Here is a 12,370-nt window from a genome sequence, read left to right as displayed (position 1 = left end):
CATATGTTCTTTGTAGATTGCACAATGCAATCTAATACTTTGTCTTTAATACACACACGCACAAATACACAATTTGTTTTAATAACCTTGTACGACAAAGATGCAATAAATCAAGCAACCAAGGCTAAATGGCAGTTATCTTCATTTCAAAGTAATGTTATTTTCATCACAATCAAAATGAGTTTATTTGCCTCAAACATTTCAACACAGCTCCTCTTTGAGGCAAATAGCATATACCGTTCATATATACTAATGGTGGGCAATCTTTGGCTCTCCTGGTGTTGTTGGACCAAAGTTCCCATTGGTCATGCTGTCTGGGGCTAATAGGAATTGGAGTCCAAAAACATCTGGAGTGCCAAAGATTTCCACTCAAACATTACTTGCATGAGTGGCTATCTAGCCTGTTAAAGTGGTATAAGAGTGCTTAAAATGTGTGATGTTGCTGTGAAATAAATCTCTCTAAACCACAGGTGATCTGACACCACCTACTGAGCAATAGAGACTCTCAATAACTATGAGGAATAACTCTAATAAAGAAATCTAGGTTGGTTCCTCCAGTTCCCCTCTAGACTCAATCTGGAAGGCAAGTGAGGGAAACTGGTCCCCTCCTGTCACTGCTTACATTCATCAAGTCAAGGAGATGCCTAGCATTGATATTAGACTTCATGGAGGACTGTGGGCCCCATCATACATGACCCTCAGGGTCCCTTCCAACTCTATGATTCTATTGGTTAGCTATGAATCCCCACAGGTGTTTTATGATGCCTGACACCAGCCCTGGGTTATGGTATGTGAGGTGGATGTGTTACAAGAAATAACTAATATACCAAAAGATACCCTAGTGTGGCCTCCTGGACAGAATCAAGCTATTCCTTCAGACCTTGAAGCCTGCTTTACAAGAATACCTGAGTCTGGGCTTGCTTTTAAAAAACACAAAAAACCAGAGGTTTTCCAAACTCTTTAGACCAGTGGAAACATTTCTGTGTTGCAGAGAGTGTTGTGGGCACCAGTCACAAAATGGCCGCAAGGGAGCATAGCATTATGTAACATGGCTGCCATGGGGGAGAGGGCATGGCATAATACAAAATGTGTCATGGTAAAGTTTTTCTCATAATTGGATTTCCATGCCAGAAAACCCTTGAATTCTTCTGTACGGCTGCTAATGGCACAAGAACCCTGTGTCCTCCAATGCTAACTCAAAACCAAAGCCTGCTCAGCCATCCTATATCCACTTACTTGGGAGTAAGTTCCACTAAACACAAAGGCCCGGATTCAACTAACCCAGTGTGCTAGTGGAAGACAGCACAAGGACTCCTTTCCCCTATCTCTTCCCTCCATGTGTTCCCATGTCTGCCCCAAATTCACCCTGGAGAACCCCCAGAACAACATGGAGGAGAGGGGTGATGGTTTCATCTGACAAGCAGAAATGCTTCCACTGATGGAATGATAATATTAGCACAATACTGAAGTCTTCCCAAAGAGACTTATTTCTGAGTAGACATGTAAGTTAACAGGGAATTCTTAAGTAGTGGTTGGTCTTTAGCTCCTTAGGAAAGAAGCCCAAGCCTCTGCAAAGATTTCACATCTTGCATTTGCCATTTCTGTGCAGGAGGGGATCTTTAACATCCACCCACACTTCTTGTGTGGTAATATTTGAAGAAAATTAAGTACTTCTAGGGAACCCACCACAGGAAAGATGTATCCTTGCTGAAAGGAATAAGTCCTTCCCCTAAAGGGGAAGGGGAAATGACAGTTTTTAAGGACTCCAGGGATTCCTGTTACTGTTGCCAAACAACTCACTTATCAATCAGAGCCCTGACTGCACTCATTGGCTTAAAACACTGACAGGTGGGAGCAACCAGGCTAATTCATTTCAGAGAAATCTCTTAGAGGGGACCTGCACATTTTGCTTCATAAATTTCTTTCTACGAAGGATAGAGGCTTACTTCTTTAACATGAAAGCTCAGAGTCTGGGTGTGTCAAATGGAGACTTTCATGAATGCCATAGCACCCAGGGGTGTTGGATTGCCAACCTCCGGGATGCAATCTATCAAAATAATTTTATCTGATAGATGAACAGTAACAAGAGGCTAAGAGTTAAAAATGAATAATTGACAGCAAATGTTTCAGAAATCTTTATTTAAGAATATTAAACAGTGGTCCAAAGCAAAACAAGCAATCTTTTAAATACATGACTCTAATGCTTATACATGTCATATCATAAAAACGTTATCGGTAGCATTTTCCCAATAATACATTCCTCTTTTTCCTTTTGCAACTCCATCCCTATATATCCACGACAGCTTTCTTTTAAAAAGGGGTGGAGGAGGGATTCAAAATAGAATTTTTGGCCGGACTAGGACAGCCTGATCACCTGCACTGCTGTGTATACGATGGCAGATGGGGAAGAAACTATACTGTCCCTTGAAGCCATTCATTTTCTTTCTGTTTTCTTTCTGTTTTGTTTTTTGGCAAAGGCTGGCAGAAGGAGCCTGTGAAGTGGGAAAGAGGGAAATGATTGTTTCCCAAGCCATTGTTGCAATATTTGTGTGATTCCCCTTGAGTTTCTTGCTCTGCTGTGCCAGAAAGAGAGAATCCAGAGCAGCGGGTCTCCAACTTTTTCTGTGGGGGCAGGGGCACATTTAGAAATCTGAGGTGCTGCTGTGAGCACCACAACATACCCATTTCATAGAAGAAAAACTGGTGCTCCTCAGGACCACCATCAAAAGAAAATGAAAAAAAATACCTACATCCCCCAGGAAATAGAACACACAGAAAAACAGGCAAACTTCTCAACATACAACCAGAAAAAGCTCCTGTACCTCAGGTTGGTTGTTGTTGTTTTTTAAGGGAGGTGGAGGCATCCTTGGTGAGTGCTAAGAGTTAGGGTGTTTTAGGAAGCTATAGAGCCTATGGGGGCCACATTAGATCTCCCTCTGTTCTTGCACTTCTGTTCTTCTAATGTGGTTCTCTAATCCTCCCCTATAGCACAGACATTTACACTGGTGGCCAAGGGGAGAGACCTTCTGTCTGTAACAGATGTGGATGCTTTTGGAGGGGTGGTGGTCTGTTTTTGTACAACCCCACACTCTAAGTCCACATTGCACTGGCAGCCATTTTAGAGGCTGCAGTCTACTGTCATTCAAATAGTTTCCACTCTGTGAAACTGATTTCCAATGACACAACCAGAATGTCATTTCCCTTTTCTTAAGAAGCATGAAAATCTGGGTAAATAAACACTGACATTGCAACTCTATGCATGTCTACTCAGAAGTAAACCGCCCTGAGTTCAACTGCACTTACTTCCAGGGAAGTGTAGGAGGATTGCAGCCTCACTATAACAAAGAATATATAACCTTTCAGAACCTACTCTTTCATCCTACTTATATGGCTAATCTATGTCAAATAAATATTGTGAGTAAATTTGTTCAATATACTGAACTTCACATAGGTTAACTGAAAATCAATATTATGAAAATTGCCATATGGCAGAGTGTTAAGACACAAGGAGAGGCCATAGCACTCTCAGCAGGTCCAAGATCTTGTATCTCCAGTCTCAAATCCTGGACAGTGGAGACAATACTCATCACGACAAACTTCTGACTCAGTAGAACGCATTTCCTATGTTCCTAGAGTGGGGAAGTCTATAGCTGTGTATTTACAATGGAGCTGCTGCCTCTGAAATAAGAGACCACGTACAGTTTAGTTTCACCAGCGAAGGCTGGGAGATACCTCCTTTCTGAAGCCTGGAGAGTCACTGCCAATCGGTGTAGACTGAACTCAATGTACTTATGGTCTGACTCAGTACAAGGCTACTATCTATGCTTCCTTAAAGATATTCATCTCAGTTACAGCATCCTATACACAAAAGTCATTTAATTTTTTTTTAAAAAAAACAACAAACCATTTTGATTAATGATGCAAAAGTGGTGAATGCGCCCCACATCTTGGGCTGTGTACACACACTAACCCATTTGTAGCACAAAAATGTAGTTTTTTCTCAATCTGGAATTGTTCTTGCTTGTCCCCAACATGCTGCTTTCAGTCTAGATTGAGTCTGGATCCTGATGTCCACAAGGATGGTTACTTGACACACATTTGAAAACCCTCCCCTAGGTTAGGTTATCCATGCTTTTTTCCTCCCTGCACACACCCCAGATGAACAGAGAAGGGAGTGGTGACTGCTGTCTTGATTGGTGGGACCATCTATTTCAGGTGGACAAACAGAGGGGGGCAGGGGTTAATGCAGATTCAATCTGCTATGACCTTTTCTTTATAAGAAAACCAGTTTCTCAATAAGTGTCAAATAATAGGCAACAGATCTAGATAGTGTACTTGGTTTTCATGGATTCTAGAATAAAATGTCTTGTTTGTGCAGCCACAGCTGTTTGGATGAGTTTTTGATGCCCTTCCATTTTCAAGGGAGGTGATGATAATTCTTGCTGTATAAATATTCGTTGTGGTTGGTGTTGGATGAGAAATCAAACATTGCTTTGCTGTAAAAACCTTGTCCTGCGCTCCCTTTCTCTTTCATCTTCTTTTCTATATTGCTCTTCTAGTTTTTGTTTTTCAGAGTCCATACTGTACAAGGTACAATCTGGACATCTTCTGATCTTCTCAAATTGACTAAAATCTGCAACGTACTTCCCATTCGGAGAGAGAGAGACCACAGGCATAAACTCAAAGCCCCAGAAGATCTCCTCTGGGATATATGATGTTCGGCTCTGGCAGACGGCACTTGTTGACTCTACGGTGGCATTCAGGAGGACAACCAGTTCAAACTCTTTTTCTTTCAGGTTTTGGGGTGAAAGGTCTCTTAAAGGGCTGCTCTCATCCAATATGTGGTAAAAAGTCAGAGGTAAAATCAGGAATGGACTCTCTGCTGCGGAGTCAACGTGGAATTTAACAGTCGCTTGGTTAAGCAGAATCCTCTCACCTTCTTTAGTTTCGTAGGACTCGAGAAGCTTTCCTGTCAGCTGGCACTGGATCAAGAGGCTCTTTCTCATATTTGCCACTCGGATTACAAGGCACAGGTGCCCATTGTGCTTGGAGATGACAGCACAGTGACTGAATTTAATGGTCTCGGCCCTTTTTTTGGGTCTGGCGATTTTGGCCAGGAAAGTCCCCGTGATGAAGATCTCGATCAAGGTGGTGAGAACCAGCTGAGCAACTAAAAGGAAGATGGCATGAGGGCACTCTTCTGTGATGTAACGGAAGCCATAGCCAATGGTCGTCTGCGACTCCAAAGAAAAGAGAAATGCTCCTGTGAGTGACCTCACATGCATGACACAGGGGGCCTGGTTCTGCGGGTGTTTGGCCCCTTCCAAATCTCCATGAAGAAAGGCAATGACATAGTAGATGACTCCAAAAAGAAACCAAGTCATTACAAAGGTAGCAGCAAACAAGGTAAGTTTATATCTCCACTTCATGTCGATGACGGTGGTCCACAGATCCTGAAGATAAAGGAGGTAAATGCCATCGACCTTGTCGATCCTCACGTTGCTGTGGCCACTTTTGGACATCACACGAGGTTTGCTCCTCTTCGACTTAGCAGTGATGTTGCCGTTCACTAGTGGCGCTTGTGACATATTGATCTGGGTGGCTTCCATTGTCAGTGTCTTAGACCTAAATAGATGGGGGGAAATAGTTTTTTAAAAGAACAGCAACAAAGCTATGATAAAACAGACTATATTAAAATCACCAGATTATGATTACATTCCATATTTATGGGCAAAAATCTGCTACACTTTGAAAGTTTCTGGCATCAGCATGCAATGTTGCACCAAGTTAATTTCATAAGCACAAAGTAATATAATTTCCTCTCTGGCATTCATGTCAATATAAATGACTTGACTCAAGAGTCCAGAAAGTAATTTTATCAATTCAGTCCTACATTGTATTAAAGTATTTCTCATATTTATTATTATGGAAAGAAGACAGGCCTCTCTTTTTTAAAAAAACAATAACAACATTAATTTACTGAATGTGATCCACTCAGGAGACAAATATTCCATTAACACTAGACCAATTTAGCTATGATTTTCCAAATCAGTTCTGTAATTATGTCTCCCTTAGAAATGCTGGGGGGAAAGATTTTTAAAATGAGCATTTTGATTTCGATTTTCACAAGTCCTCAATGCCTAGCTGTGTTAGAGGGGAAATAAAAGCAAGCAATCTTGTGAATGCCTAGAAAAGAGCGTGAGAAAGAAATATTTGCACCTGAAAGCTCTTCAAGGCTGTTTACATCATAGGCCTCTCCAATTTCAAAGAGTCAGTGGAAAAAACAGGAGGCAATTCACAAATTCAGCTTTCTAGCAATGGGCCCTGCCCTTAGCAAACACAGAAGGGACTGGACCACAAGTTTCTCAAAGTTTGTTTACTGTGAATCCCAGCTCAGTGCAGATGGAGATGAAGTGTGCCTCTGTCCAGGACTGAACAAAGCACACAAAAAGCAGGAGGTGCCTGTCTTTGCCAGCTTGATGGGACAAAAAAAGACACGGCTTCCACGACCAGACAGTGGTTACGCAGCACAAGGCCAGAGCAAGTTAGCAGGAGTTTCCAATAACAAAACTTCCTGTGCTTAAATCCCCCCAACAAAAAAAAACCCCATGCATCCTTTGTACTCTGGCAATTCATGCAGCTAGTATTGTTTTGTTCCATTGTTTGGCTTCAAGAGAGAACTTTAATAAGTGATTCATTTTTATGAACCACAGGAGAGAGAGAGAAATACTTCTCCCTTGTAACTCCTTAAAAGAACATTTCTGGAAATCAACGTACTTGTAGTAGACATGTGTGCCAACCCAGGATAACAATGTAATTATTCACTAATGCAACTTTCCTGTTTTGTCAGTAAAAGAATATTTATGTTTACACCCATAACTGAGTAACTGCTGGCAGGCTGAAGGTAAATTTGTGTTTATTTTTATTTCCTTAACCAGCTCACATATGACAACTCTTGAAAGCTCAAAAGGAGAAGGGGGAAAACACCAAGGATCCCAGTAAAAGAACTTTTGTGTGACAGTAAAAACAGTGCACACACCCCACACACACACTGCAACATGTCCGGAGGAAAAAGACAAAGTCCTGATGATGTGAGCAAGAACAATAAAGAGAGGAGGAGGGGCAGTCCATCAGAAAATGTGCTTTAGTTTCAACGGACTAACAACTGGAACATGGGCAGGAGGAAATGCAGCTTAGGTAATGGCATGCAAATCCCAACCCGGAAAACCATTTGCGAAGAAATGCATGGTACTTGTTCACAACCTTTGGACAAGAAAATATAGCGTTTGGTTTTTTTAACCAACAGACAGAGAACTGTACCAGATTTTCTCTCAGCTCCCCAAGGTTTGATCTTCATCCTGCAGCTTGTTACTTTCTCTCTGACGTACAAATGGAGCTTGGGTGTGAGTCACCCATACTTGCCACTGGGAGAAGATGGTAAATTCATTTACACAAGTAGGAAATGAACGGAAAAGCCCTTGTGTTGTTGACCAGAATGGGGGTGGAGAAGCTCCATCTGCAAAACAGAGTCTGTGAACCCATAAGGAATTGTTGAACTGAGCCGCCTATAGTCACGCAAGGGCAAGAATTAATTTGCCAAGGTAACTAATCCTCATTTCTTCTTTTAACATACTGCCCTTTTGGGTGTTGGCAGTCCAGCGTGCAAAAACATGACTCAGGAATTACAAGAAATCAAGCAGCTCCTGCCACAACAGGAGTGCGTAAATCCACTAATGAAGAGGGTTGCAGCTGACCTCTCAAAACTGAATTCCTTCCTAGTTAACAGATCAGGGAAATAAGCAACCTTCTGGCCTAGTCAATTTCACACCTCAAGTATTGGAGGTGGAGGTGGTGAGAGACAGCCAGAAGGCTAGACTAACTATGTACAGTGGTACCTCTGGTTACAAACGCTTCAGGTTATGAACACATTTGACAGGCTGGTACTTAACTTTAGAGCCCTAAATAGCTTAGAACCCAAATATCTAAAAGAGGACCTTGCATACCAGCCAGCCCATGCCATAAGATCTTCAGTGGAGGTCCTTCTGCAAGTACTGTCCTTAGCTCAGATGCATTATGTAGGCACTAAGAAGAGGGTCATTCATTCATTCCATTATCTGCAATAGTGCCCCAGCTCTAGAATTCCCTCCCCAGAGAATTCCTTCCTGGTGCCAACATGACAACGACTTAAAGCACTTTGATTTGCTTAGGCATTATAAAGCATGATATTGCTTTAGTCTGACTTTAGCTGCTATAAGCTTTTGATGCCTCCCAGTCTGTAATTGTTTGATGAACTTATGCTTTCTTGAAGAGCTTTCTAAACTTTTCATGTTGGTGACACACTTTTTAGACATGCATCATTTTGCAACACTGTAATTCATTTTTACTAGCAAACCAGAGATTAAACTAACCCCTTTCCAGCCCCAGGAGGAGCATAGGTAGTGTTCGTGCAACCAGAGGCGGAGCTAGCTTCTCTGGCTCCTGGAGCGCCACACATGCTGTGCCCCCCGGGGCGGGGCTAGCCGCCCACGGCAAGCGGTGAGTGTCCCAGGGGGCAGGGGGGCGATGTCACCCCTCTCAGGGATGACACCCAGGGCGGACCGCATCTACTGCATCCCCTTCTTCCGCCAATGCACACAGTTTGGAAAGCTCTTGCTTATTGTATTTTCATTTTTTAAGTAATGTTTATTAAAAACCATCCTGGAATCCAATGGTTGAATGGCAGTCTAGAAATCTTTTAAATGAACAAACAGACCTGGAACTAGAATGCAGATTAAAGACAAAATATCTTGCACTGTATGTTCCAGGGAAACAAGATGGGGAAAGAGATGTGGTGGGCACATCCAAGTCAGCCATTTCCAACCTGGTGACCTACATATGTTGTTGAACTACAGCTCCCATCAACATGGTCAATGGTCAGGGATGCTGTGAGCTGAATTCCAGCAACATCTGCCCCCAAATGGTTGGTGGAACACCTTAACCCTGAGGCAGTGTCTGAGTGAGGCAGTTGCAAAGGTTTTTTAGGCAATCCTCAAGCAAACACACAACAGCCAGCCGAAAGAATGGACAATAGAAACACAGGAGCTGCCTTATACCGAATTAGACTATTGGCTCAAAACTGTCTACACTGACTGGCAGCAATTTTCCAGGGTTTCAGACAAGAGGCATTCCCATCCCAACCTAGAGATGTCATGGATGGAGACTGGTACCTTCTGCATGCAGAGTAGATGTTACAGCAGCCTTTCTCAACCTGTGGGTCCCCAGATGTTGTTGGACCACAACTGCCATCACCCCGAGCTAGCAAGGCCAGAGCTCAGGGATGATGGGAGTTGTAGTCCAACAACATCTGGGGACCTACAGGTTGAAAACCACTGTGCTACAGCCTTTATGGATTAGATCTTGGCTTCTTAGCCTACATCCAGTCCATCATTGCACTCACATGTCGGGCTACAAGAACATGTCCCCATCCAATGTCCCCCCCTATCCAAATGATAATAATAACTTATTATTTATACCCTGCCCAGCTGGCTGGGGAAACCCAGCCACTCCGGGCAGCTCCCAACAGAATGTTAAAAATGTGATAAAACATCAGATATATTGCTGATATAATTTTCCCCTTTCCTCCTCAGCTTACACAGAGTCTTCCTGCTTCCTTATTTCGCCCCTCCATCTCCATCTATTGACTCTTAAGTACACAAGACAAGGTAGCTTGATCAGACCAATGGTCCAACATCCTGTTCTCACAGTGGCCAACCAGATGCCTGGGGGAAACCCACAAGCAGAGCATGAGCAGAAGAGTCTTCTGCCCACCTATGGCTCCCAGCAGCTGGAATGCCGAAGCATGCTGCCTCTGACGGTGGAGGCGGAACATAACTTCATGGCTAGTAGCCACTGATAGCCTGGTCCTCCATGGATTTGTCTAATCTTTTGATGGCCATCGCTGCCTCCAGTGGGAGTGAGTTCCACAGTTTAAACTATGCACAGTGCAAATAAGCACTTCCTTTTATCTGTCCTCAGTCTTCCAAAATTCAGCTTCGTGGGATGTGCATGAATCCCCGCGCCACGAGAGAGGGAGGAAAGCTTTTCTCTATTGCTTTCTCCATGCAGCGCATACTTTTATAAACTTCTACCAGGTTATCTCTTGCTTGTTACTTTTCTCTAACCTAAAAAGTCCCAAATGGTGCAGCTGTTCCTCGCAAGGGAGTCGCTCCGTCCCCTTGATTGTCCTTTCAAGACCCTTTTCCAACTCTATCCTTTTCGAGGTGAGGGAACCGGAACACAGCATTCCAAAAGCGGCTGCACCACAGATTTGGAAAACAGCATTATGATATGAACAGTTACATTTTCAATTCCATGGCATGGAATTTGCCTATTTTGGCAACTCCGGTATGCATCATAATCTCCTGAAGCAAGTCTAAAAGAAAGTGCACACATGCACACATCACAAGAGAAGAAATCCCCCCTCCAGCCATTAAACATGTCTAATTATTATTATTATTATTATTATTATTATTATTATTATTATTATTTGAAGTCTTACATTGCCTTGGGGTGATAAGCCTCTGAAGAAGAAGAAGAAGAAGAAGAAGAAGAAGAAGAAGAAGAAGAAGAAGAAGAAGAAGAAGAAGAAAGGAACTCTAGACTTTGGGAGCAACCCACAAGCATGCCTTTCAATTTGCCCTCATGGCTTGACCTGTGGTTCTCAATGTTATCAGGCCCTCATGACCAATTTAGTTGGGACACAGGGCAGGCTTTTAGGGCCTTCAGTGTCTAATGAGCCCACATTCACCTCTGGCACAGCAGAGTGAGGATTAAGCTGTGAATTTCCAAAACAATGCAAAGCATTTTTCCAGGATTGTGCCTGGGGTGAAGGCGCTCCAAGCTCTCTCTTACACAGTTCAACACCCCAAGCATCAGCCTGCCCCTGTACAGAAGGGCCACAGCCTCACTCTTGGCCACTGTCCCCTTGGCTCCAGTGATTTTGCCATTTTTCTCACTGTGTGTCAAGGCAGTGTCTTCTCTATTATCGAGGTTATAAAGCTCTGCCTTTCTGAATTCCTGACCTGTTAAAGAAGCATTAGAATAGCATCTCACCAGTCCTTGGTGCCTTCCTCTTTCCATTTGTGTTTCTTTATTAGGTAACATTCACGTATCCACTTTAGTCACTTCCTTTCTTATCCTGGAATGGATCCCATCCGATCCTGGCTTCCCCCCACCCCACCCCAACTTCCTGCATTCTGTTTCTTTCATCATCTCTCTTCTCATGTGATCCTGAATTCCTGTTGTTTATATCCTTAAAGCCCACAGAAATCCATGGAGGTTTATTTTTTCTCTTGGCAGAAGTATCCCCCCTCCCCTTTTCCTCTGCCATGCTTGTCAGAATAGGGGCTGGTTGCCACAAGGGGCCATTGGATACTCAATCTTGTTGCAATGGTGGTACCCACACTAGGAAAAGACCCCGAGGCAAGCAGTAAACTTATCCTCAAAGGCTAGTTGCGTCCCCACCTCCTCCCTCCAAGCTTGACTGACTTCTGCCTGGAAGCATGAAAGATTGCATTCTTTCCAAACCTCTGCTTTGTTTATTCCAATATTCTCTGTCGTAAGACTGGATATTCCAGTTAACTCGCAGAAATGTGCCGTCCACTTTCTTAGCCCTGTCAGTGTCACTTGATGTACAGTGGGGCCAATGAGCTCTCTAGCCCAATTTTGAACTGAGATGAAAAATGTTTCCTTTTGCCACATCAGTCATCAAATGCTCCCCTGCTTTTCTGCTGTGACACAGAACTAAAATAAAAGAATGGATATCTCTTTTCCATTGCCATCTCATATGATGGGTACGGGATAAATAAATGATCTATTTGTGGGGAAGATTTCCATGAAAATTGTGAAGTTGAGGTAGGACAGAGATCACAATAAAATAGATGCCTATATCCCTGGAAGACATGGGCAGGGCAGTGGTGAGGCTGGATTATTTTGTACTCTGGACTTAATGGTCTTATGATGGTGCTGGTTAGAGCTATAAACAGCCATGCAAAGCCAACAATTATCAATTCTCTTCCCACACCATCATTCCATATTTTACAACTGATATGTTCGGAGAAAGGGAAAGAGCTTGCCAACACTGCTTAACAACAACAACAACAACTCTGAGCACGTACAGTTTTGCATTTGAAATGCACTTGCCTCGTAGCACCATCCTGATGATTACAGGAATTGTAGTTTGGCAAGGTGCTGAGAATCCCAATGCTTGCCCTGCCTGTTGTGCACAGAAAAATGATCATAGAATCATTGAGTTGGAAGGGACCCCGGGGGTCATCAAGTCCAACCCCCTACAATGTAGGAATCTTAACTAAAGCATCCATGACAGATGGCT

At 43.1% G+C, this 12,370-nt stretch overlaps 1 protein-coding gene across 9 annotated transcripts in view; it reads right to left on the bottom strand.

Annotated features, from left to right (window-relative positions):
• Positions 1 to 2,119: 2,119 nt before the first annotated feature.
• Positions 2,120 to 12,370, bottom strand: part of KCNJ15 (potassium inwardly rectifying channel subfamily J member 15) — a 32,448-nt gene continuing 22,197 nt past the window's right edge. For 7 of the 9 annotated variants that reach the window (XM_082221287.1, XM_082221290.1, XM_082221282.1 and 4 more), the window contains one exon: positions 2,120 to 5,625. In XM_082221287.1, the coding sequence (XP_082077413.1) occupies positions 4,482 to 5,609 (1,128 nt within the window). In that variant the 5' untranslated portion in view covers positions 5,610 to 5,625 and the 3' untranslated portion in view covers positions 2,120 to 4,481. Of the gene's footprint in view, positions 5,626 to 6,219; positions 6,352 to 11,091; positions 11,172 to 12,370 lie in introns of those variants that run through there. The other 2 variants (XM_082221289.1, XM_082221288.1) reach the window with 2 other exon arrangements.

The sequence above is a fragment of the Podarcis vaucheri genome (genome assembly GCF_965113315.1).
Source record: "Podarcis vaucheri genome assembly, chromosome: 4".
In the NCBI taxonomy this organism is placed as follows: Eukaryota; Metazoa; Chordata; class Lepidosauria; order Squamata; family Lacertidae; genus Podarcis; species Podarcis vaucheri.
The sequence above is the reverse complement of the archived record's forward strand: the minus strand, read 5'-3'. Positions and strand labels throughout refer to the sequence as shown.